The following is a 26,674-nucleotide window of genomic DNA, read 5'->3' on the forward strand; positions in this document are numbered from 1 at the left end:
CCCTGCGCTGTAACCTGCTGGATCGAATTTGACAAACTGTCCCAAATTGGGCATGTGTACACACCATCAAGCAAACAGGACACCAAAAGATCAACACAACATACAGGCAAACACATTTTTTGCATGGGAAAGCACTTTAGCAGACTCTGTATTCCTCTTACTTAAAGAGACACTGAAGCGAGACTAAAACTCGCTTCAGCTCTCATATATAGCAGGGGCACATGTGCCCCTGCTAAAACGCCGCTATCCCGCGGCTGCACGAGGGTCCCTGTCCCCCCCAACCCACCCCCCGCAAACCTTGGTCGCAAGTTGGTCGTAGGTTTTTTTCTTCCTGGAGGCAGGGCTAACGGCTGCAGCCCTGCCTCCCAGCGCGTCTATCAGACGCGCATCGCCGCCTCTCCCCCGCCCCTCTCAGTGAAGGAAGACTGAGAGGGGCGGAGGAGAGACGGAGATACGCGTCTGACAGACGCGCATGGAGCAGGGCTGCGGCGGTTAGCCCTGCCCCAATGCGGAAGCGCTACCCCGCATTACGGAGGGGATTTGGGGGGACAGGGACCCCAGTCAAGCCGCGGGATAGCGGCGTTTTAGCAGGGGCACAAGTGCCCCTGCCATATATGAGGTCTGAAGCGAGATCTATTCTCGCTTCAGACTCTCTTTAAAGGAACACTATCAATTAAAACGACCCTTTTTTTAATACTCTGTATCAGGGTACATATTACCACTAGTGCTAGGGGCACTTTATTTATTCACCCAGTTCTCTTTAGCTCTCTCCCTGCTTAAAAATCATCCTTCATTCCTCACACAGCTCACAAATATACTTCCCTGTGTCACAGCATGCAGGAGACATGAGGAGGCGGCGGCTGATCTGAGGAGGTAACGTAGCTAAATGTGCTGTAATATTGCTGTAATGTAACTAGCAGGGAGATCTGTATACACTTATCCTGACTGACTGTCTTGTTTGTGACCTTTCACTCCAGGCTGCATCTGCTTTGTAGGCTGCTATGTGGTGCTGTGCTAAGAGGCAGAGATGCAGTTTACAAAGGCATTATTAGGATCTTTATCAGTCAGAGAAGCAAATATAATAAACACACATTGCTGGAATGTTTAACCCCTTACCACCATCTGAATAAGATTCTTTCAGCATGGTGATTATTAAACTATACACTGAAGAGTTGATAGCACCCCCCCTGTGCAGGAACATGGTCTAGCCCTCTTATGCTGGGAATACACCATGAGATTTTTTGGCAGATAGATGGTTTCGATAGATAATTTCTGACAGGTCCGATCTTATTTTTGATCATTTTTCTGATCGATTTCTCATAGAAGTGAATGATTGGGAAAACGATCGGACAGTAAATCTGCTGAAGAATCTCATTGTGTATTCCCAGCATTAAAGTCCTTTTTAAATCTAAAACTGATGGATGATTTTACAGCAGAGAGGCAGAGCTGTGTGAAGAAAGAAATTGCTCCTAGTACTTGTGGTAATGTGTACCCTAACATACAGCATTAAAAAAGGTTGTTTTAATCAATAGTATTCCTTTAAGTTTTCATTAGACTAACTTTTTAATAAGATTCTTAGGATTGAGATCGGTCAACAGTGGTATTTAAAGTGGAACTCCCAACTAAAACTTCTTTCCTTGTTTAGTTTTCGATAAAACCATGGTGTAGTAACAGGAGTGAACTATACTGATGATGGGATATCCGTTGGCTGTCTGCAATACAGATTCTCTGGCTATTACATGTTTACAGACCTGGAATAAATATGCAGATAAGGAGTGGCAAAGCACCTGATCCATATACTTGGTCCAGATGAATGATTTACAACATATTTACCGTAAGTCACAAGGTTTTTTTTCCACAGGAGGAGGACAACAAATGCAGCCTCTATATAGCTTTCATGATAGGTGTACTTTAATGCTGAGGGTGGAAATACATTAATTTAACGAGGCAATTTCCTCCCATTTTGTAATTATGTATCCAGAACGGCTTCAATTTTTCAGCCATTTCCTAATTTTCCCTCTATGTCATATCTTGAAGGACTAGACCAAATATTTTTAGGGTTTATATTCAGCAAAGTACATGTGTACAAGGTTTTCTGTGCACACCATAATTCTACTCTGATTACCACTAAATAATACATTTGCAGCAGGCTTGGACATTAGGTTAGATTACAACTTACACACCTGATTCTATGCTATAGGCAAAGATATACTGTCTATGGAAGCAACAGAACTCCCAGACAACCATTGGTAGGGTAAGAGCTGATCAGGCTTGGATGGAAATCATGGGCCAAATCTTAAGATTCTTTCTCAAACGGAATGGTAGTAGCAGCATTTGCAACATGCTAAGTGCTCAAACACTCCAACAGATATGAACTGAAACTGGGGCTTCCATGGTAATGTGACCATCATCCAGTGGTAGGTCCAGATATACATGTATGGGAGTAGGCCATAAAACTTATGCATAGAAATTAACATAGGTTAGTTGGCAAGGAGTTAAAGGTGTTTGGTTTACAAGTGTTTGATAATACTAACTGAGTTATGAGCATGCACAGTGATAACACCATGAAGTTTAACCAAAGCATCCAATTGTGGTCATTTTACTTACCACAGCTCCCACTCCGTAACTGGTAGCAGGGGCCAAGGCATGATATGGGTCAGCTGTATATACCCTTCCGTATCTGCATTAATGAAGACAATGGGCTATTAGATAACGTGGAAAGGAATACCAAATAAATCATAAGTAAAAATGGATCACACTTTGATAGACCATTTGGATGGTGGAGGGAATTTGCCAACACGGTTCCCAGTAAGCTGCAAATCTTAATAAGCATTTCAAAACAAGAACAGAATTAGAATTCAGTCACTAGAATTGACCACTTATTGTCAAATTGGGGAACGGCCTGACGTCTATACATTTGCTCCCTTTCATGTGCAACTGAATTATCAATAGGGGACATTCCAGTTTATGGTTAGATACACTGATCACTCATTACACATAGAGCCTTCCTATTAAACAAACCCTCTTCAGAGTAAATTATATGTTGTTCAGCAGATCATATGCTTTGCAGTTGAGAGGTTTTCTTCTCCTGTTCACCTTGCTTAACCATACTATAGTACAGGCAAGGGCAAACTCGGCCCTCCAGCTGTTAAGGAACTACAAGTCCCACAATGCATTGCAGGAGTCTGACAGCCACAGTCATGACTCATAAAGGCAAATGCATTGTGGGACTTGTAGTTCCGTAACAGCTGGAGGGCCGAGTTTGCCCATGCCTGTAAAAAGAATACAATAGCAATTGAAAAAATATAAAATATGAAGGACTGCTATTCTCCTGAGCTGGGACAGCTGCACAGGATGGAGGCCACCTGCTTAGCCAACAAGACTGTCACCTGAACGGAGCACAAACAAATGGTTTCATCTATGCACTCAATGCAGCTTTGGGAACTATTAAGGTGGCCATACACTGGTCAATTTGCCATCAGATTCGACCAACAGATAGATCCCTCTGATCAGAGAGGGATCGTATGGCTGCCTTTACTGCAAACAGATTGTGAATCGATTTCAGCATGAAACCGATAACAATCTGTGGTGGTGCTGCCGCTGCCCCCCCCCCCCCCCATTACCTGCTCCGGCCAGTGCGAGTCACCGCTGTCTATGATGTCTTCTTCTTCGCTGGGTTCCGCGTTCCGGTCCGGCTGGCTTCACTTTCTGCCCGGGGAAGTTTAAACAGTAAAGGACACTCTACTGTTTAAACTTCCTGCCGGACTGGAAGTGAAGCCAGCCGGACCGCGGAACCCAGCGGAGAAGACATCGGTGCCAGCGGTGACTCGCACCGGCCGGAGCAGGTAATGTATTGCAGCTGTATTGCGTTGGTCGACGGGCATTCGAACGCCGCTATCAACGCACTCCCGACCCGCTGGCGATCGAGAAAAATCTTCCGCATGGACGGCTCGACGGGAACGATTGATTTCGGACGGAAATCAATTGTTTGCATAACTATTTCACAGCAGATTCGATCACAGTGATCAAATCTGCTGTATATCGGCGGGAAAATCGTTAGCTGTATGGGCCCCTTTACTGCACTGTTTCCACAAATGGCTTGATGTCAACGTAAGACTGCAGATCAAAGTCTATGCTGCAGGTGTATGAAAACAATTGGGATCTATTTTACATGTGCTTACAGAAGCAAAATCGGCAATGAAAAATATCTGCTGATCACTACAAAGTCATATGTATGTGGTTAATGCAAAAGATAAGCTGAGATCTCTAGTGCATGGCTGACCTATAAATAAATAAATGGCATAGGAAGAAAACTTCTGGGTTTTCTACAAAATAATGTTTATAGAACTACATCTAGTTAATAAATATATTTGTTTAAAAAAAGGAACATAATATTGAAAGAGGAGATGACAGAGTCCTTGTGGTATATTAGGATAAACAGGAATTTTCCACTTCATGCCATACCCATCGCTGTAGGCTGCAGCAGCGGCGGCGGCAGCGGCGGTGGCAGCTGTTGCAGCAGTGGCTGGTTGAGTGTATCTGTAGGCTGCATATCCACCCTGCGTGTTTAGGAAAGCAATATAAAAGTCAGTTATTGGCAATTAACAATTTGCATGCCATTATTCGAAGACAAGTAATTTTCCAATTGTCATAAAAAAATAATACTGGTTCTTCATGTCGTGGATCTTACATTATTTAGCGCTAGACCAAGACATGTAGGTATCAAAAAAATAAACGTATGATCTGTACTTTAACCACGTGCGCCCATTGTACAGTAGGTGGGAAAAGTAAAAGCATAGTCTCTCTTTTTGAAAAAAATTGGGCATGAACCAGCTATAATTAAGAGCATGTAGTCTCACATTGGAAATTATTAATTCATACAAATTTACCCAGGCATGAATTTAACAGAAAAAAACCCAAACATTCTCTTTGAGGGTTTTTGGTGACAAGATTACTAAAAATAAGGTAGCAAAGGCAGAACCAATTAATAAACTTTTTTTTGTATTCGTACATTTTTGAAAGACATAGTAAGAGTGGAGGAGATGTACAAATATAGTAATAAACATAGTTGATGTAAGGCTTACAATCCTTTGACTCCAAAATCCACTAGAGAAGATAACATTCACTTTCACTAAGCAGAAGTGATCACGGCATCCAGGCGTAGCTTTGCATCATGGAGTAACATCTCTGGTCTACAGTGATTGCAGATACCAGTATATATTGGCTGTGTTGTATTCAAAAAATGCATCAATTTCAGTACATGCCGCCTGTGAGATACATTCAATGAACTCTTCACAATCAGTATGTACTGTGGAGTTGTGGTTAGGGTAAATATTATCATGTCTTACCTTAGATTTCAGGCATGGAGCAGCCCCACTCAAAGACAGTCAAGTGGAGGCAAACAATTTTGCCCTGCCACCCTGGCATACTTTGCACAAGCTAATAAGGGTTGGGGAAAGGGATTTTTCTACAGCGTGCATTCAGGTAAGAATGTTAGAGGGTCAACGAGTCAGTCTGAGGTTAATGTTTCAATGCTGGTGTGTTCCACATCTACAAGTCATTAATAACTAAGCCAAACTGGAGAAGGAACTAGAGGGGGTGATGATGAGATTAAAACAAAGTGAAGGAGCAATGGTCTGGCAATGCTGCAATATACTAGAACAATGCAAACCATTCACTGCTCTTTGTTCAACCCTGCAAAGATTAAATTTACGGCAGGTGACAAAACAATGTAAAATGATTCAGCAAAAACCGTGATTGCCCATTTGTTAATTTTTAAGCATCTCACCTATTACCCCCCCCCCCCCCCCCCAAAAAAAAAAAACAACAAACAAAAAAAACAGGCAAGTAAACAAAAGTTGTGGAAAAGTTAGTGAATCTTTAGTACTTTATATGAAATTCTAGACCTACAACTGTCATTTCAGTTATGACAGAAACTTCTAGCTTGAATTACCCAGTGGTTCCCCATGCTTTGGACTCCCGTAGTCAAGAAAATTTGCCCATGCACCTACTTTCACACCCAGTTATATAACTTTTACTTGACTAAAGTTTGATAGGAATAATGTCTTGGTCAAAATTGAATAAAAAAACAAAAAAAACAAAACAACAACTTATGAATAAACCTCTCCACATAGGCATCTTAAAGATATAAACAGTTGATGGTGGTAAGTGTGGCTTCTCAACTTGTAGACTAGAATCCCTAGCTCAAATCCCTGCATAGAGTTTGGGCTCAATACTGGCACGCTTACCGTCTGTTTTACCCTGCCGCCCAACATGGACCCCAGCAGGCTTGGCGAAAACGATAGTCTGCAATTTTATCGGGCTGCGCACCTCCTCTGGCATCAGCACAGCCACACAAGCGTTGTTTCAAATGTGCAGCATGTACTGCGCATGCGCAGCTACTGCACGGCCGCGTGTAGAGGGTCTGCGCTGGGCATGACAGAGGATGCTGAGGGAAACCTCATTAGGATACTAAAGCTTCCCTCTCTTTAGGTAACCATCTCTTTCTGAACCCGAGCTTAGGCTTGGGTTCCCTTTAAGGTCTAAGGAAGAGTTTATTAACTATTTTTGCAATAAAAAAAAGCACGTTAACTGCAAGATTGTGTGTCCTGGAGTATTCAAACATTGATTTACTAATTCAAGATCGCTACAAGTGGAACACTCATTAACCTTCTTGGCGGTAATCGCGAGCTGAGCTCGGGCTATGCCGCGCAGGAGGATTGCTCAGGCCCCGCTGGGCCGATTCACATAATTTTTTTTTTTTTTTGCACGCAGCTAGCACTTTGCTAGCTGTGTGAACTCACCGATCGCTGCCGCTCGCCACGTTAGAGGGTGCCCCCCCCCTGTGCAGCCTGGCCAATCACTGCCAGGCAGCGCTGAGGGGTGGATCGGGACTCCCTCTGACATCACAACGTCGATGACATCGCGCCCGTCTTTATGGCGACGGGGAAGCCCTAATGGAAATCCCGTTTAGAACGGGATTTCCTGATGGGCCTGATCAACGTAGGCGATCGGAGAGGGCGGGGGGATGCCACTGCTCAGCGGCTATCATGTAGCTAGCGCTAGGCTAGCTACATGATTTAAAAATTTTTTTTAAAGTGCTGCGCTGCCCCCCTGGCGAATTAATTGTAACGCCAGGGAGGTTAAAGGGAGTATGAGGCAATTCCTAAACCCCCCTCACCCCCAAAAAAACCCCAGATACCAATGGGAGGGAAGGCTTTGGGTCTTATAGAGCCCTCCCCGTTCCTCTCCTGGTCCCCTCATTTCATCGCAGGCTTCTCCGTTAAATCTTCCACCACAGAAAGCATCGGAAGCCTGAGTGCTCCCAAAGCCGTGTGGCTTCGTACAGCGCATGCGCGAGAGAGTGCCCACGCTCTCTCGCGCATGTGCAGTACCGAGTGGACTGTCTTCGGGAGCACTCAGGCTCCTGAAGCAACAGAGAGCAGCTAACAGGAGAGCCAGGGGTGGATTGCGGGGACCAGGAGAGAAACAGGAAGACTCTTTAGGACCCAGAGCCTTCCCTCTCCTTAGGTGAGTATCTGTGTTTTCTTTTTTTTTTTTAGGAATCGCTTCAGACTCACTTTAAGGACGCTAATTGCAGCTTGTTGTCACTTATAATTATATTTTCATTACCAGATTTTGGTAGGAACATTAAGTTATCCAGCTCAGACACAGCAATGGGACTTAAAGTGCACCTAAACTTAGAAGGATATGGATTTTTCCTTATAAATATAAGTTGACTGATTCTCCTGCTGATCCTGTGTCTGACTTTTAGCCACAGCCCCTGAACAAGCATGCAGATCAGGTGCTCTGACTGAAGTCAGACTGGATTAGCCGTATGCTTGTTTCAGGTGTGTGATTCAGCCACTACTGCAGCCAAAGACATCAGTAGGATGGCTACACAACTGGTATTGTTTAAAAGGAAACATCCATAACCCCTCTCAGTTTAGGTGCACTTTAATGTTTTCTATAAAAGTTGCAGACATGGTCAGTACTGTCAGGCTTCTAGAGAGCACAGGAAGAAGAATGACAGTCTACAGAAGGGGAGAGTCATGCCCACAGTCTCCCTGAACTCAAATGCTCCTTTTTCACTAGTTGCAATGCGGTGCGATTTGGAACAACTGCACTGCAGCCGACTCCCAAAAAAACTGGGATTACTGTGGAAGTCGCAGAGTAACGCACTGTAGCTTATACGTTACTGGGAGCACTTCCATTGCATCGTACCACAGGTAGTATGTCACGTTCCACTGACTGCAATGGCCTCTGCGATGAGCTGCAGTGGGCGAGTACTGCAACGCAACGCGGTAAATATTAACCACTTCAGCCTACAGCATTGAAAATCGTATGCATCCGAGCAATGTTCACCTCCCATTCATTCACCAATAACTTTATCGCTACTTATCACAATGAATTGATCTATATCTTGTTTTTTCCGCCAATAATTAGGTTTTCTTTGGGTGGTACATGTTGCTAAGAATTTTTTTTTTAAAATCGATTTTAACAGGAAGATTAAGAAAGAAATGGAAAAAATTCATTATTTCTCATTTTTTGGCCATTATAGTTCAAAATGAATACATGCTACCATAATTAAAACTCATGTATTTTATTTGCCCATTTGTCCCGGTTATTACACTGTTTAAATTATGTCCCTATCACAATTTATGGCGCCAATATTTTATTTAGGAATAAAGGTGCATTTTTTCAATTTGCGTCCATCACTATTTACAAGCTTATAATTTTAAAAAAATATAATAAGATATTCTCGACATGCATATTTAAAAAGTTCAGACCCTTAGGTAACTAAATGTTTTGTTTTTTTAATTGTAATTCTTTTTAATTAAAAAATGTATTTGGGTAATTTTTGGCGTGGGAGGGAAAGAGATAAAATAATGTAATTCTTTATTAAAAAAAATGTATGTGGGTGCAGTTTATTATTTGGCCACAAGATGGCCAAAGTTAAAGTCCTGGAAGCGTACAATCACGCTTCCAGGAACAATAAAGAGCAGGGGAAACTTTTTTTTGGTCATAAATATCGCGGTCTCCGATTAGAGAGAGCGTCGGTTTTTCTCCGGGGAACTTAGATCGGTGAATGGGAATTATATTCCCATTCACTGATCGGGGAAATAACGGCAGGCAGCAGGAGCGCGCGCGGGACGCGATCACGCGCCTCATGCAGAGGCAGCCGCACAGTCTATCTGGACGGATATATCCGGGGGAAGCGCTCCAGGAAATCCCGTTCTTTAAACGGGATTTCCTGATCGGAGATCGCCGAAGCCCTGGGCTCGCTACATGATATAATAATAATAATAAAAAAAAAAACTGCTGCGCTGCCTCCTGGCGGATTTTTTTATACCGCCAGGGGGCTTAAGGGTGAGAAAACCAGTCTAGAAATTTGAATTATGATAGGTCATTTCTGCTTCCATGCCACCTGTGTTCCATTTTCAATTACTGCTGAATAAATCTGATTCAAATGATTATTTTTCCCCTTGAGTAACATACTAAAAGTTCTATAGTTGAAAGGAAACCAGAGATGAAAAAATAAAAAAAGGTTTATACATACCTGGGGGGCTTCCTCCAGCCCCATGCACATGGATTGCTCCCACGACGCCGTCCTCCGCTGTCTGCAGCTACGGTACCAGGTCCTGTAACTTTCTCCAGTCACGGCCAGTCTGCGCAACAGAAGTGTGCTCTCTTACGTATCCGATGGAGATACGTAGAAGGCGCACTTCTCTTGCGCAGACTGGCTGCGACTGGAGGAAGTTACGGGACTCTGTACCGGAGCTACAGTCAGTGGAGGACCGTGGCGTGGGAGTGATCCTTACACATAGGGCTGAAAGAAGCCCCAGGTATGTATAAACTTTTTTTTAAATTTTTTTGCCTCTGGTACACTTTAAAATTGCCCTTAATGTGCATACAACATCACCGTTATTTTATTTCACTTGCGGTTATGGGAACGAATTAAAAGAAATCTCCATTTTCATAAAATGCATAAAATTAACAAAGCCTTTTGTAGTTTAATGTGATGACTTCTTCCCATTTCAGTCTGCATCTAACCAAGATATTCTTTAACTTCCAAAAGCACACTTTCTATACAACTATGAAAAAGTACTGCAAAACTAATTTTTCAGAGTTGATCTATCCCTGGTCCCCTGCCTTTTTCAGAAGTTTACAGTGGTTTGCAAAAGTATTCGGCCCCCTTGAAAATGTTCCACATTTTGTCATATTACTGCCACAAACATGGATAAATCTTATTGGAATTCCATATGAAAGACCAATACAAAGAGGTGTACACGTGAGAAGTGGAATGAAAATCATACATGATTCCAGACATTTAAAAAAATAAATAACTGCAAAGTGGGGTGTGCGTAATTATTCAGCCCCGAGTCAATACTTTGTAGAACCACCTTTTGCTGCAATTACAGCTGCCAGTCTTTTAGGGTATGTCTCTACCAGCTTTGCACATCTAGAGACTGAAATCCTTGCCCATTCTTCTTTGCAAAACAGCTCCAGCTCAGTCAGATTAGAAGGACAGAGTTTGTGAACATCAGTTTTCAGATCTTGCCACAGATTCTCGATTGGATTTAGATCTGGACTTTGACTGGGCCATTCTAACACATAGATAGGTTTTGTTTTAAACCATTCCATTGTTGCCCTGGCTTTATGTTTAGGGTCGTTGTCCTGCTGGAAGGTGAACCTCCGCTCCAGTCTCAAGTCTTTTGCAGACTCCAAGAGGTTTTCTTCCAAGATTGCCCTGTGTTTGGCTCCATCTTCCCATCAACTCTGACTAGCTTCCCTGTCCCCGCTGAAGAGAAGCACCCCCAGAGCATGATGTTGCCACCACCATATTTGACAGTGGGGATGGTGGATTCAGAGTGATGTGCAGTGTTAGTTTTCCGCCACACATAGCGTTTTGCATTTTGGCCAAAAAGTTCCATTTTGGTCTCATCTGACCAGAGCACCTTCTTCCACATGTTTGCTGTGACTCCCACATGCAAACGGGACTTCTTATGCTTTTCTGTTAACAATGGCTTTCTTCTTGCCACTCTTCCATAAAGGCCAACTTTGTGCTGTGCGTGACTAATAGTTGTCCAAAGGGCAGATTCCCCCACCTGAGCTGTAGATCTCTGCAACTCGTCCATAGTCACCATGGGCCTCTTGACTGCATTTCTGATCAGCACTCTCCTTGTTCGGCCTCTGAGTTTAGGTGGATGGCCTTGTCTTGGTAGGTTTACAGTTGTGCCATACTCCTTCCATTTCTGAATGATTGCTTAAACAGTGCTCCGCGGGTTGTTCAAGGCTTTGGAAATCTTTTTGTAGCCTAAGCCTGCTGTAAATTTCTCAATAACTTTATTCCTGACCTGTCTGGTGTGTTCTTTGGACTTCATGGAGTTGTTGCTCCCAATATTCTCTTAGACAACCTCTGAGGCCGTCACAGAGCAGCTGTATTTGTACTGACATTAGATTACACACAGGTGCACTCTATTTAGTCATTAGCACTCATCAGGCAAGGTCTATGGGCAACTGACTGCACTCAGACCAAAGGGGGCTGAATAATTATGCACACCCCACTATGCAGTTATTTATTTGTAAAACATGTTTGGAATCATGTATGATTTTCGTTCCACTTCTCACGTGTACACCACCTTGTATTGGCCTTTCACATGGAATTCCAATAAAATTGATTCATGTTTGTGGCAGTAATGTGACAAAATGTGGAAAACTTCAAGGGGCCGAATACTTTTGCAAAACACTGTATATAGAGTAAATAGAGATATGGACACAGTGACACAGGGTTGCCATATTTCTTATTATAAACACTGAAATAGACATGAATTTAGCTCACCTGGAGGGAATATTTGTCTTCAAGAAAACTAATTTCCTTTTAATAAGATTAGTCACTTCACAACAAAAAAACATAAGAACTGTAATAAAATACCACCCATGTAGCAATTTAAATAAAGAGAGGCAATGTTTTACATTTTTGCCTCGGTGAAGGTTTGCCTAAACTTTCCCTGTGATTCACAAGCATCTGATACATTCTAATCTGGTTAGTTTCTCCTAAAACTACCGGTAGCTAAAGTTTTACCCAAATAATGTTACACCACTGAACCAGGTACAACTTACAGCCTAATGGCCACAAGACTAGAAACATGCATGTGCACTGCTGGGGTAATATCAACCAAAATGGCTTTTTATTTATTTTATCAAAGAGTCCATCATAAATGGTAATAAAGCCATGGGACTGAACAGCTCAAATAAAATTTCCAGGAAAGGGGCTTTAATGTCATCCACCAGTGCAGAGATATTTGTAGAGGAGTTATCTGGCTGATGTGGCCTTTCTGGAAAAAACAAAACAAATCTTTTTTTTCCAGCTGATCATATGGCTGTCCTTAGAGTCACATCTGTCAGCTTGTTTCAGGCACAGCAAAGTCTGCTATAAAATTAGACCAGGCAGATTATGTTGTCTGTCTGCTCTAACAGTAGCAACTTTTAAAAGGAGAATATTACATTTTCACAGCTTTGCCAACTTGGAATGGGGCAAGTAAAATAGACCCAACAGCCTTGTATGCAATTCTTTGCCTGCTCGTTATCGACTCATGGCTTCAATGCATGTGCAGGACTTCAGGCCTTTGATGTTAAAACACAAACAAACTTTATGCTGGGAATACACGGGTCGATCCGGCGGCCGATTAGCCGCCGGATCGACCCCAGCCGCGTCCCCGCTCATCGATTACCGCTCGTTTCCCTGCCATTGTCCGCCGGCGGGGATCAAGCGGGCAGGAGTGGGGAGGGATGGAGTCGAGCAGCTTGATCGGACCAGCTGAATATTATCAGCTGGCCGGATCAGCTGCTCGGTGCACGGTACAGAAACGTACCGTGTATCCCCAGTATTATAGATTTTGGATGAATTTTGGAATGATCACCATCCAAACAACCAGTTAGTTCTTGGTTGAGCACGGTGTTCTGCTTAAAAATAATCTGTAAGAAAAATAACTTCCCCAGGGGGAATACTTAACTCGGGAAGGGGAAACCTTTGGATCCTTGTAAGGCTTCCCCCAGCCTCCTAAACCTCAATGATCCAGCACCAACTCCCCCAAAAACCACAGCCAATAAGGCTGTCAGCTGTGGCTCAGTAGCAAAGTCTTCATAACAGTTTGTATATTCTCAGTATAATCCACTTTATCTGCCAGTCGTGCAATCTTCAGCTGTTCTCACTGTATCTTCCTACCACCTCCACCAACACCCTTGTGAGTACAACACTCACCGGACGTAGGGACCTCCACTCAGGTCTAGTAAAGCCTTGGGACACTTCGGGCCGTCCCCCACCACTCCAAAGCACGAGCAGTCACCTCCTTATCCTTCTACAGCAGATATGTTCCAGAGATCAAAAACCTCAAAACAAATGCCTCACACAGCGTAAAACCATAAAAATGTATTTAATATAAAAAACTATTGCACTCACAAGTTATCTTCTTTTTGTAATAGCATAGAGTTTTGGGTAAGGGCTCTCCCCCGTATAGCTGGGCCCCGGCTGGCACTAGTAGTTCCACGGCTTCAGATGAGTCGTAAGATGAAACATGTAAGGCGGGGCTTGGGAGGCGGAAGTGAAAGCCACAACACACGTGGGTGACCGAGCGGTGCTTAGGCTTGTCGTGGGCGTGGCGATGCACACCATTCTTTCCTCAGCCGTGGAGCTACTAGTGCCAGACGGGACCCAGCTATACAGGGGAGAGCCCGTACCCAAAACTCTATGCTATTACAAAAAGATGATAACGTGTGAGTGCAATCGTTTTTTATATTGAATACATTTTTATGGTTTTACGCTATGTGAGGCATTTGTTTTGAGGTTCATAATCTCGGGAACATATCTGCTGTAGAAGGATAAGGAGGTGACTGCTCGTACTTTGGAGTGGTGGGGGACGGCCAGAAGTGTCCCAAGGCTTTACTAGACCTGAGTGGAGGTCTCTACGTCCGGTAAGTGTTGTACTCACAAGGGTGTTGGTGGAGGTGGTAGGAAGATACAGTGAGAACAGCTGAAGAAGATTGCACGACTGGCAGATAAAGTGGATTATACTGAGAATATATGAACTGTTATAAAGACTTTGCTTCGCAGCCTGAGTTGTGTATGCGCCACCTTCTGAGATAGATTGTCATACATACAGAGAGAAGGGGCAGCTCCAACTGTTTTGAGTGTTTTTAAGCACCTTCATATAGCGCCCGCAATATTTACCTTCCCCGGCTCCAGCGCAGATGCAATAGTGGCTTTCTGATCAGGGTTAGGCGGAAATAGCCGAACCCGATCGGGTCTGCTCTACTGCACAGGTGCTGGATTGCAGTAGGTAAATATTTACCTCTCCAGTATTCGGAGGCTTCCAGCACTGGATCGCTGAGGCTAAAGGTGCGTACACACGCACTACTATAAGGAGCGACAGGTCCGTCAGACCCTCCCGCTGGGCGGGCGTTCCAGCGATAGTAGAGCAGTACAGTCTGTCGGCAGACTGATAACACCTTTTCTGAACGATCCGCTCAGCGGAAGTGCATTTAAAGTACACAACCAAGAACTTTTATGTTAGTACTTCCTACAGACTTCCAGATCTGCAAACTGCAATCCACTTACACAACTTAGCCCATGCCCCGCCCTCTTTCTATCTGAATATTATTTAGCATAATAATGCTAAAGCCCGGTACATGTTTACAAGGACTGATGCCTGGCAGGGATCTGACTCAGTCCCTCCTGGGCCAAGGCTGTACAGACATGTTGCTAGCCTATAGGGTGGTTATAAATTATGTTGCTATAAAGGGATGAGGAGTGATCACGCATGGTGTGCAAAGGAGCTGCTTCCAGCGGGCAAGGCGAGTGGGAGAACAATGCTCTTGGGGTTGCTTGGGTGTCGCTTAAGTTCGGGCATGCAAGCAACAGAGGAGAGGGCTCCAGTGTGCAAGCTAAATTTTTGACTACTATGGTCTTTATCAGCCACCTGAGCCGAGCCTAATCTGGTCTGTACCTCAAGTCAAGAGGCAGCAGCCTATTTTTCTGCTTTGTACCTGGGTAGTGCTTCAGAATTTAAATACAGACCTTACTGTACAGAAAAGGCCTCAACCTTTACCTCTAGTGCTGAAAATAGAGAAAAGGCAGAGCCCTGGGTTCTTTTTTTTTTTTTTTTTTTTTGCAAGGGGGTGAGGCTGCGTGCCACAACCCGGTTTATATGGAGCTCTGTCTAGTCTAACACAGTATGTTGGGGCAATATAACTTTATAGCATTAGCGTACCTATAACGTTTTTATTTACACCAGAGGTGCACTTTAACTGTAACCAATAGGGTGCATTGTGGTGGCAAAGGCCAGGCCACCGCAATGCATGTTGGGAGATGTAGGCCATCAATGTGGCTACATCTATCTTGCAGCGGCCAGCACGATATCACCGTAGGCTTGTTGATCTCTAGCGTTTGCAGCTGAAAGAGAAGAGGAGCCCATAGGGGGAGCCCAGAGGGAGGCCAGGGATCAGCTCCTCAAAAGTAATTAATAGCGATGGGCTTCAGAATATGAAGTCACTCGAATTCATGATTAAAATGAGGCTCAATTGCCTCAGGTGTGCGGCTGGGAGAGAGGGGGTTACTTACCCATAAGTCCGTTGTCTTCTATGTGTTCCAAACGTCTTGCACACGTCCTACTGGACGCGTTGCAAGACTCACTACCGCGGACTGCCTCCTTCAAGCCGGAAGGAGTAAGTGTGCAGTAGTGAGTTTTGCAACGCGCCCAACAGGACGCAAGCAAGACGTTTGGAACGCATATAAGACAACGGACTTATGGGTAAGTAATCCCCTCTCTCCCAGCCACACACCTGAGGCAATTAAGCCTCATTTTAATCACGAATTCCAATGGCTTCCTACTCGGAAGCCCATCGCTAGTAATTAAATGCTTGCTGCCCCACCCAACAGCCCACACTATGTACTGTTTGATATATTTTTTAACAACGCAGCACAGAAGCTTCTCAGCTTACTTCAAGGTACACCTAAATGTTTAAGCAAACCGTTATCTCAGCCAGGTAAAACATCACTGTTAAAGAGGAACTCCAGCCTAAACAAACCTACTGTCATTAAGTTACTTTAGTTATGTTAATTAAAATAGATAGGTAATATAATCTCTTAACCACACTGTTTTAAAAGAACAGGCAAATGTTTGATTTCATGATGGCAGCCATCTTTTTGGTTGAAAGGAGGTGACAGGGAGCATGAGACACAGTTCCAACTGTCCTGTGTCCTGAGCACCTCAGTTGCTAGGCAACGTGAACAACAACATAGGAGATCCCATCATGCTCTGCACAGCATCAGGGGAAAAAAGCCCGGGCTTTTTTTCTTTGATGGGTGGAGCTTAGGTAAAAATGCAGCTAAAAATGATGCTTTGGTAAGAAAAACAAAGTTCTGATGCTGTGAAACTGTTAAAGAAACACCAAGCCTTTTCAGTTCTGCTGAGTAGATTTTTAGTCCGGAGGTTCACTTTAAATCAGTTTCACATGGATGTTCAAAAACTGCAAGTGCTTATTTGTGAACAGATCTCTTTTAAACAACCTTGTGTATGTATATATGTATGTATGTGATATAAAAAGACTTAAGATTTGAATACTTTTTTGTACTACTCAATAGCATTGCAACCCTGTCATCCATATCATGAACGTTCTATTAAAGAACCATGTTTTGCTTTATTCAATTAGAAAAATAGCAGCTATACAAGAAGAAAGTCCAGCTCTAAATCCAGGGTTTCCTTTTAATATTATGGGCTCTGTTCCCTTCTCCAACAAGGCATTAATAACGGGTTAGTAATATAAATCTTGGCTCACAGCAATCTGCACTCTGATTGTTTGGAATAACAGGGTGGGGAGCCATGTGGGAGGGCGCCTACCTGAGGTATCTTAGGATTTAAGATTGGTTCCTGTAAGACTAGTCTATAATAGAATAGAACAAAAACAATATTGAAACCCCAGATGCGGATAACGAACCAAAAAGATACATCAAGATGCAAATGATCAACACAAGAAGCCTGCGGAGAGAAAATGATTAGAAAAAAGATGAATCCCTACCCCTCTCTTCCCATTCACTCAATGCCCCTCTTGGATTCCCAATTACTGGGAAGGAGCAAGCCAGCCTGTTGTACACCATATGTTACGGTATGTCTTAGCATGCTGTTTACATAGTTTGGGAACATCATTGTACAGCCCTCTTCACCCTTGAATGAGGAGGAACATACAGATCAGAAAGACAGCAGGGAAAAAGAAGGCAAAGCGTAACGGTAGAGGCAAATAGATAAAGAAAAGACAAAACATGAAGAGGAGAGAAAGAAACAGACACAGAAAGAAAGCAAGGTATACAGGGAGGAGAAATTAAAATAACAGTGGGCTCCATGGAGCGGGAAAAAAAATAATTGTAAGGGCTGAGCGTCACTCGCTAAAAGGAAGAAAAAAAAAATAATGGCTACATGTGATTACTAGGGATCTGTAAAAAAGCCATGATTATCCCAGTCATTTTGAGCTGACATTTTTGATCTGGCCCTGTACAATAAATTATAATTACAGCACCCCCTTCACCCTGCAATAAGTACAATTAGGTTGGAGCCGGAGCATCTGACGGTAGCGGGGAGGCGACCAACACCATTGCATGCATTACTGAACATCCCCAAGTAAACTAAGATCTATCCACTGCCACCACAATGACACCACCTTGCTCTAAAATTCTATCATTCCAACGGCCAGAGCGGTGTGTTTAAAAACAGCATGCCTGCATTCCCAGACACAACACAACTGATGTGACAAACAAAACTAGGTAATCATATGAGACAAATAAAAATGGATTAAAAAAATGTTTTAAGGCACATCAAAGAGAAAAAAAAATAAAGAGGTATAAAGGATTTGAAATGGATGGGAATTAAGGCTGGCTTGCACGGGCAAAGAGGAATCGAGAAGTGGGAAGCAGGGTTGGATTAGACTTGATTGAATATCAAAATATAATTGGGGGGGTTATATATAGATATTATATATATATAAGGTGTTTATTGCATACTTACATATAATTCAGTGCCATAAAATCCATCCTGATATAGCACACTATAGAATCACACCAGGAAAGGGGGGGATAAAATGATAATAAAAACAAAACAAAACAAAAAAAAACAAAAACACATTCCGGTTATTAACAGCAGCTGCATGCACCATGCCATAAAAATCATAAGCAGGCAAGAGAGATGTATGAATACCCCTTTATTCCCTTTTCTAAATACAATAGTCCGCATCATTGCAACTATGCTAAGAGAAGAAATATTTTAGCACACCAAGATGTTGTCATCATCCCCCTTAACTTCAAATTAGATTGTTCTTCATTACAGCTATACAGTAAAATCAGAGACAGATTTGGTTATAGGATTACTCTTGTAGAGCAACTGTGCTGCATGATTTTACAAATATATATATATATATATATATATATATATACACACACACATTAAAAAGTAAGAAAGAGAGCAGTCAGTCACAAACTTGCGGGCTTTAAAGAGCAACGTGCAGACTTCACTTTTTAGTTTAGGCATTACAAATATCTTTCTATTACGCCTTGTTATTTCAGGTTAAGCTAGCTACCAGATATTATTGCACACGGAGTCTTTAATTGGCTGCATATATTGACTCCGTTCCAGAGTGCTTCAATTCTACTCTTCCTGTAATGATCATATGACTTTTTCTTAGTCGGCATGTAAGCTAGCTCTCAAGTCACACAGGATACTTGTTCCCAAAATATTAGCCAACTCTGGAGAGAGGTCTTACTTTTTTTGCTCTGGATTTAAAACACCAGTCTACAAGTTTGCTTATGTAAACGTCAGAATCCACAGAAGTTATTGGCTTCAAAAGAATTTCCATAGTTCAATTCATGAAATGAAAATTACATTTCTGCAGTATTTCCTTGTCTTCTGCCTTTTGCCCTGGGCTGGATGTTTTGTAGAATGCCGATTCCTACTACGGTCTAAAACCTGAAGAAACTAAACTGGCGGCTGGTATGGCGGTTGGTTACATTTGTGATCGGCAAGAATACATTTCCGAAAACATAGGGACACATTTATAAGCATACGAATGCCTTTTTCTCTTTTTTTAATTATTACTAGTTGAAAAACCTTTTCACTAACTTTCTTTTTCTTCGCATTTGAAAACTGAAAATGTAAAAAAGTTTAAAATTTTGTGCCTAAAAAGCTTCTCATCAGTCAACATTTCATTAACTTTTTCCCCAAATACAGAATTGTAAATCAAAAAGACCAGAATGGCTACAAACTGGTGAAGTAATGAATTTTAACTAAATTTCTCCTAAATAGGACATTTAATTATTAGAACAAGTAACAATCTTGATATTATTTTGTATTCTTGTATTTTTATTTACTGTCATCAGGGGGTCAGGAGTATGACCCCCGGCACATGTGCGCCGCTAGTAAACAGCGTGTATGCAACTAGAAGGGCCCGGTGGTGCTGCACTGGATATTGCGGCAGGAGAAGGACTACCCACAGCCAGAGGGGAGGTCGGCCAGGACATTGTGGCAGGAGAAGGACCACCAGCAGCTAGAGGGGAGGACTGCCAGGACCCTGGACATCGCGGCAGAAGAAGGACCACCTGCAGCCAGAGGGGAGGAGGGCCAGGATCCATGACATTGCGGCAGGAGAAGGACCACCTGCAGCCAGAGGGGAGCAGGGCCAGGACATTGCGGCAGGAGAAGGACCACCCGCAGCCAGAGGGGAGGACGGCCAGGACCCTGGACATTGCAGCAGCAGAAGAAGGACCACCCGCAGCCTTCTTAAAACAGAAGGTATTTGCAATAATTCAGTTTTAAGTGAGCAACTGTGGTTACCCACAATGCATCACTATTGAATATGCAAATTAGCTCTATGTCCCTGAAGCCAGGCTTACACCCAGAACCGCTGGTGTATAGCAAGCCTATAGCTGATAAAATTTTACAGAGCCACATAAACCCCACACGCAGTTGGCACGTTTCAGACTTTTGGTCCTCATCAGTGCATGGCAGGGGTTGACATAGCTCTATGGGATAGGGCTTGGACCAGTACAACAAAATATCCAAGCAGTTCAGGGTGACCCAAAACCACTAGGAAAGTATAGGGGACTAAAAGAGTTTATATGCAGCCATGACAGATGGACGCACTAGATAAATATTTTAAGAGTAGTTACTAGAAATGAATCAGTAGTGTAATCACTGGCGTGTTGCGGGCTTCTTGTGTTTGCAATTCTCATCACTATTGCCATTTGTCCAGATTTTTCATTAATTTACAGGTTTCTCGGAAGGTCAAGTTAAGAACGGCAGGATAAAATTCCTCTACAATATGTTAATAGGTTTGCAGAGATTCCTTAGAATATAAAAAAAAGTAAAGGAAAATAAGGAAAGGGACATAGGTCTTAGAAGTGCCAAGTAAATAAAAATTGATATGAAGCAATATTAACCACTTGAGGACCACAGTCTTTCTACCCCTTAAGGACCGGCCACTTTTTTTCCATTCAGACCACTGCAGCTTTCACGGTTTATTGCTCGCTCATACAACCTACCACCTAAATGAATTTTGGCTCCTTTTCTTGTCACTAATAAAGCTTTCTTTTGGTGCTATTTGATTGCTCCTGCGATTTTTACTTTTTATTATATTCATCAAAAAAGACATGAATTTTGGCAAAAAAATGATTTTTTTAACTTTCTGTGCTGACAATTTTCAAATAAAGTAAAATTTCTGTATACATGCAGCGCGAAAAATGTGGACAAACATGTTTTTGATTAAAAAAAAACCATTCAGTGTATATTTATTGGTTTGGGTAAAAGTTATAGCGTTTACAAACTATGGTGCAAAAAGTGAATTTTGCCATTTTCAAGCATCTGTGACTTTTCTGACCCCCTGTCATGTTTCATGAGGGGCTAGAATTCCAGGATAGTATAAATACCCCCCAAAAGACCCCATTTTGGAAAGAAGACATCCCAAAGTATTCACTGAGAGGCATAGTGAGTTCATAGAAGATATTATTTTTTGTCACAAGTAAGCGGAAAATGACACTTTGTGACAAAAAAAAAGAAAAAAAAAAAAGAATCCATTTCTTCTAACTTGCGACAAAAAAAAATGAAATCTGCCACGGACTCACCATGCCCCTCTCTGAATACCTTGAAGTGTCTACTTTCCAAAATGGGGTCATTTGTGGGGTGTGTTTACTGTCCTCGCATTTTGGGGGGTGCTAATTTGTAAGCACCCCTGTAAAGCCTAAAGGTGCTCATTGGACTTTGGGCCCCTTAGCGCAGTTAGGCTGCAAAAAAGTGCCACACATGTGGTATTGCCGTACTCAAGAGAAGTAGTAGAATGTGTTTTGGGGTGTATTTTTACACATACCCATGCTGGGTGGGAGAAATATCTCTGTAAATGACAATTTTTTTCATTTTTTTTACACACAATTGTCCATTTACAGAGTTATTTCTCCCACCCAGCATGGGTATGTGTAAAAATACACCCCAAAACACATTGTTCTACTTCTCCCGAGTACGGCGATACCACATGTGTGGCACTTTTTTGCACCCTAACTGCGCTAAAGGGCCCAAAGTCCAATGAGTACCTTTAGGATTTCACAAGTCATTTTGCGGAATTTGATTTCCAGACTACTCCTCACGGTTTAGGGCCCCTAAAATGCCAGGGCAGTATAGGAACCCCACAAATGACCCCATTTTAGAAAGAAGACACTCCAAGGTATTCCGTTAGGAGTATGGTGAGTTCATAGAAGATTTTATTTTTTGTCAAAAGTTAGCGGAAAATTGATTTTTATTGTTTTTTTCACAAAGTGTCATTTTCCACTAACTTGTGACAAAAAATAAAATCTTCTATGAACTCACCATACTCCTAACGGAATACCTTGGGGTGTCTTCTTTCTAAAATGGGGTCATTTGTGGGGTTCCTATACTGAACTGGCATTTTAGGGGCCCTAAACCGTGAGGAGTAGTCTGGAAATCAAATTTCGCAAAATGACCTGTGAAATCCTAAAGGTACTCATTGGACTTTGGGCCCTTTAGCGCAGTTAGGGTGCAAAAAAGTGCCACACATGTGGTATCGCCGTACTCGGGAGAAGTAGTACAATGTGTTTTGGGGTGTATTTTTACACATACCCATGCTGGGTGGGAGAAATAACTCTGTAAATGGACAATTGTGTGTAAAAAAATCAAAAGATTGTCATTTACAGAGGTATTTCTCCCACCCAGCATGGGTATGTGTAAAAATACACCCCAAAACACATTGTACTACTTCTCCCGAGTATGGCAATACCACATGTGTGGCACTTTTTTGCACCCTAACTGCGCTAAAGGGCCCAAAGTCCAATGAGTACCTTTAGGATTTCACAGGTCATTTTGCGAAATTTGATTTCCAGACTACTCCTCACGGTTTAGGGCCCCTAAAATGCCAGTTCAGTATAGGAACCCCACAAATGACCCCATTTTAGAAAGAAGACACCCCAAGGTATTCCGTTAGGAGTATGGTGAGTTCATAGAAGATTTTATTTTTTGTCAAAAGTTAGTGGAAAATGACACTTTGTGAAAAAAACAATAAAAATCAATTTTCCGCTAACTTTTGACAAAAAATAAAATCTTCTATGAACTCACCATACTCCTAACGGAATACCTTTGGGTGTCTTCTTTCTAGAATGGGGTCATTTGTGGGGTTACTATACTGCCCTGGCATTTTAGGGGCCCTAAACCGTGAGGAGTAGTCTTGAAACCAAATGTCGCAAAATGACCTGTGAAATCCTAAAGGTACTCATTGGACTTTGGGCCCCTTAGCGTACTTAGGGTGTAAAAAAGTGCCACACATGTGGTACCGCCGTACTCAGGAGAAGTAGTATAATGTGTTTTGGGGTGTATTTTTACACATACCCATGCTAAGTGGGAGAAATATCTCTGTAAATGACAATTGTTTGATTTGTTTTACACACAATTGACCATTTACATAGAAATTTCTCACACCCAGCATGGGTATGTGTAAAAATACACCCCAAAACACATTATACTACTTTTCCTGAGTACGGCGGTACCACATGTGTGACACTTTTTTGCAGCCTAGGTGCGCTAAGGGGCCCAACGTCCTATTCACGGGTCATTTTGAGGCATTTGTTTTCTAGACTACTCCTCGCGGTTTAGGGCCCCTAAAATGCCAGGGCAGTATAGGAATCCCACAAGTGACCCCATTTTAGAAAGAAGACACCCCAAGGTATTCCGTTAGGTGTATGGCGAGTTCATAGAAGATTTTATTTTTTGTCAGAGTTAGTGAAAATTGACACTTTGTGAAAAAAACCCAATAAAAATCAATTTCCGCTAACTTTTGACAAAAAATAAAATCTTCTATGAACTCGTCATACACCTAACAGAATACCTTGGGGTGTCTTTTTCTAAAATGGGGTCACTTGTGGGGTTCCTATACCGCCCTGGCATTTTACGGGCCCAAAACCGTGAGTAGTCTGGAAACCAAATGTCTCAAAATGACTGTTCAGGGGTATAAGCATCTGCAAATTTTGATGACAGGTGGTGTATGAGGGGGCGAATTTTGTGGAACCGGTCATAAGCAGGGTGGCCTTTTAGATGACAGGTTGTATTGGGCCTGATCTGATGGATAGGAGTGCTAGGGGGGGTGACAGGAGGTGATTGATGGGTGTCTCAGGGGGTGGTTAGAGGGGAAAATAGATGCAATCAATGCACTGGGGAGGTGATCGGAAGGGGGTCTGAGGGGGATCTGAGGGTTTGGCCGAGTGATCAGGAGCCCACACGGGGCAAATTAGGGCCTGATCTGATGGGTAGGTGTGCTAGGGGGTGACAGGAGGTGATTGATGGGTGTCTCAAGGTGTGATTAGAGGGGGGAATAGATGCAAGCAATGCACTGGCGAGGTGATCAGGGCTGGGGTCTGAGGGCATTCTGAGGGTGTGGGCGGGTGATTGAGTGCCCTAGGGGCAGATAGGGGTCTAATCTGATAGGTAGCAGTGACAGGGGGTGATTGATGGGTAATTAGTGGGTGTTTAGGGTAGAGAACAGATGTGAACACTGCACTTGGGAGGTGATCGGACGTCGGATCTGCGGGCGATCTATTAGTGTGGGTGGGTGATCAGATTGCCCGCAAGGGGCAGGTTAGGGGCTGATTGATGGGTGGCAGTGACAGGGGTGATTGATGGGTGGCAGTGACAGGGGGTGATTGACAGGTGATTGACAGGTGATCAGTGGGTTATTACAGGGAAGGACAGATGTAAAAAATGCCCTGGCGAATTGATAAGGGGGGGTCTGAGGGCAATCTGAGCGTGTAGGCGGGTGATTGGGTGCCCGCAAGGGGCAGATTAGGGTCTGATCTGATGGGTAACAGTGACAGGTGGTGATAGGGGGTGATTGATGGGTAATTAGTGGGTGTTTAGAGGAGAGAATAGATGGAAACACTGCGCTTGGGTGGTGATCTGATGTCGGATCTGCGGGCGATCTATTGGTGTGGGTGGGTGATCAGTTTGCCCGCAAGGGGCAGGTTAGGGGCTGATTGATGGGTGGCAGTGACAGGGGTGATTGATGGGTGGCAGTGACAGGGGGTGATTGACAGGTGATTGACAGGTGATCAGTGGGTTATTACAGGGAAGGACAGATGTAAAAAATGCCCTGGCGAATTGATAAGGGGGGGTCTGAGGGCAATCTGAGCGTGTAGGCGGGTGATTGGGTGCCCGCAAGGGGCAGATTAGGGTCTGATCTGATGGGTAACAGTGACAGGTGGTGATAGGGGGTGATTGATGGGTAATTAGTGGGTGTTTAGAGGAGAGAATAGATGGAAACACTGCGCTTGGGTGGTGATCTGATGTCGGATCTGCGGGCGATCTATTGGTGTGGGTGGGTGATCAGTTTGCCCGCAAGGGCGGGTTAGGGGCTGATTGTTGGGTGGCAGTGACAGGGGGTGATTGATGGGTGATAGGTGATTGGCAGGTGATTGACAGGTGATCAGTGGGTTATTACAGGGAAGGACAGATGTAATTAATGCACTGGTGAATTGATAAGGGGGGGGGGGGGGGGTCTGAGGGCAATCTGAGCGTGTGGGCGGGTGATTGGGTGCCCGCAAGGGGCAGCTTAGGGTCTGATCTGATAGGTAACAGTGACAGGTGGTGATAGGGGGTGATTGATGGGTAATTAGTGGGTGTTTAGAGAAGATAACAGATGTAAACAATACATTTGGGAGGTAATCTGACGGCGGGTTTGCGGGCGATCTAATGGTGTGGGTGGGTGATCAGATTGCCCGCAAGGGGCAGGTTAGGGGCTGATTGATGGGTGGCAGTGACAGGGGGTGACAGGGGGTGATTGATGGGTGATAGGTGATTGGCAGGTGATTGACAGGTGATCAGTGGGTTATTACAGGGAAGAACAGATGTAATTAATGCACTGGCGAATTGATAAGGGGGGGTCAGAGGGCAATCTGAGCGTGTTGGCAGGTGATTGGGTGCCCGCAAGGGGCAGATTAGGGTCTGATCTGATAGGTAAAAGTGACAGGTGGTGATAGGGGGTGATTGATGGGTAATTAGTGGGTGTTTAGAGGAGAGAATAGATGTAAACAATGGATTTGGGAGGTGATCTGATGTCGGATCTGCGGGCGATCTATTGGTGTGGGTGGGTGATCAGATTGCCCGCAAGGGGCAGGTTAGGGGCTGATTGTTGGGTGGCAGTGACAGGGGGTGATTGATGGGTGATTGACGGGTGATTGACAGGTTATCAGGGAAGATAGATGCATACAGTACACAGGGGGGGGGGGTGATTGATGGGTGATTGACAGGTTATCAGGGAAGATAGATGCATACAGTACACAGGGGGGGGGGGGGGGTCTGGGGAGAATCTGAGGGGTGGGGGGGTGATCAGGAGGGGGCAGGGGGGGGGGGATAAAAAAAAAAATAGCGTTGACAGATAGTGACAGGGAGTGATTGATGGGTTATTAGGGGGGTGATTGGGTGCAAACAGGGGTCTGGGGGGTGGGGTCTGAGGGGTGCTGTGGGCGATCAGTGGGCGGGGGGGGGGGGGGGCAGATCAGTGTGTTTGGGTGCAGACTAGGGTGGCTGCAGCCTGCCCTGGTGGTCCCTCGGACACTGGGATCACCAGGGCAGGAGGCAGCCTGTATAATACACTTTGTATACATTACAAAGTGTATTATACACTTTGTAGCGGCGATCGCGGGGTTAACATCCCGCCGGCGCTTCCGTATGGCCGGCGGGATGTTACGGCGGGTGGGCGGAGCCAGTTGCCGGGGGAAGCGTGCGTCATCAATGACGCGATCGCTCCCCCGGCATGCCTAAAGGACGCGCCGCCTGAAGGCGTATTGCGGTCCTTTAGGCGTCCACTTTGCACCCGCCCATGGGCTGTGGGCGGTCGGCAAGTGGTTAACTGTAATAAGGCTTTGGGCACACTATTTGCACTGTCAACACATATACAATATCACAGTGGAGCGGCGGCGATCGGAATGCACACGCAGCTAGCAAAAGTGCTAGCTGCGTGTTGCAAAAAAAAAAAAGTAAGTAAATCGGCCCAGCAGGGCCTGAGAAATCCTCCTGCGCGGCATATTCCGAGCTCAGCTCGGGCTTACCGCCAGGGAGGTTAATCAACATTTTTTTAGTCTTTT

General features: G+C 43.9%; 1 protein-coding gene across 11 annotated transcripts in view; it reads right to left on the bottom strand.

Moving 5' to 3' along the window:
* RBFOX2 (RNA binding fox-1 homolog 2) overlaps window positions 1-26,674 on the bottom strand; it is a 333,252-nt gene that overhangs the window by 34,041 nt on the left and 272,537 nt on the right. For 4 of the 11 annotated variants that reach the window (XM_068240196.1, XM_068240197.1, XM_068240192.1 and 1 more), the window contains 3 exons: window positions 16,899-16,941; window positions 4,465-4,559; window positions 2,608-2,680 (listed from right to left, as the gene is read on the bottom strand). In XM_068240196.1, the coding sequence (XP_068096297.1) occupies window positions 2,608-2,680; window positions 4,465-4,559; window positions 16,899-16,941 (211 nt within the window). Of the gene's footprint in view, window positions 1-2,607; window positions 2,681-4,464; window positions 4,560-16,898; window positions 16,942-17,076; window positions 17,223-18,056; window positions 18,097-26,674 lie in introns of those variants that run through there. The other 7 variants (XM_068240201.1, XM_068240198.1, XM_068240199.1 and 4 more) reach the window with 4 other exon arrangements.

The sequence above is a fragment of the Hyperolius riggenbachi genome, chromosome 6, assembly GCF_040937935.1.
Source record: "Hyperolius riggenbachi isolate aHypRig1 chromosome 6, aHypRig1.pri, whole genome shotgun sequence".
Lineage (NCBI taxonomy): Eukaryota > Metazoa > Chordata > Amphibia > Anura > Hyperoliidae > Hyperolius > Hyperolius riggenbachi.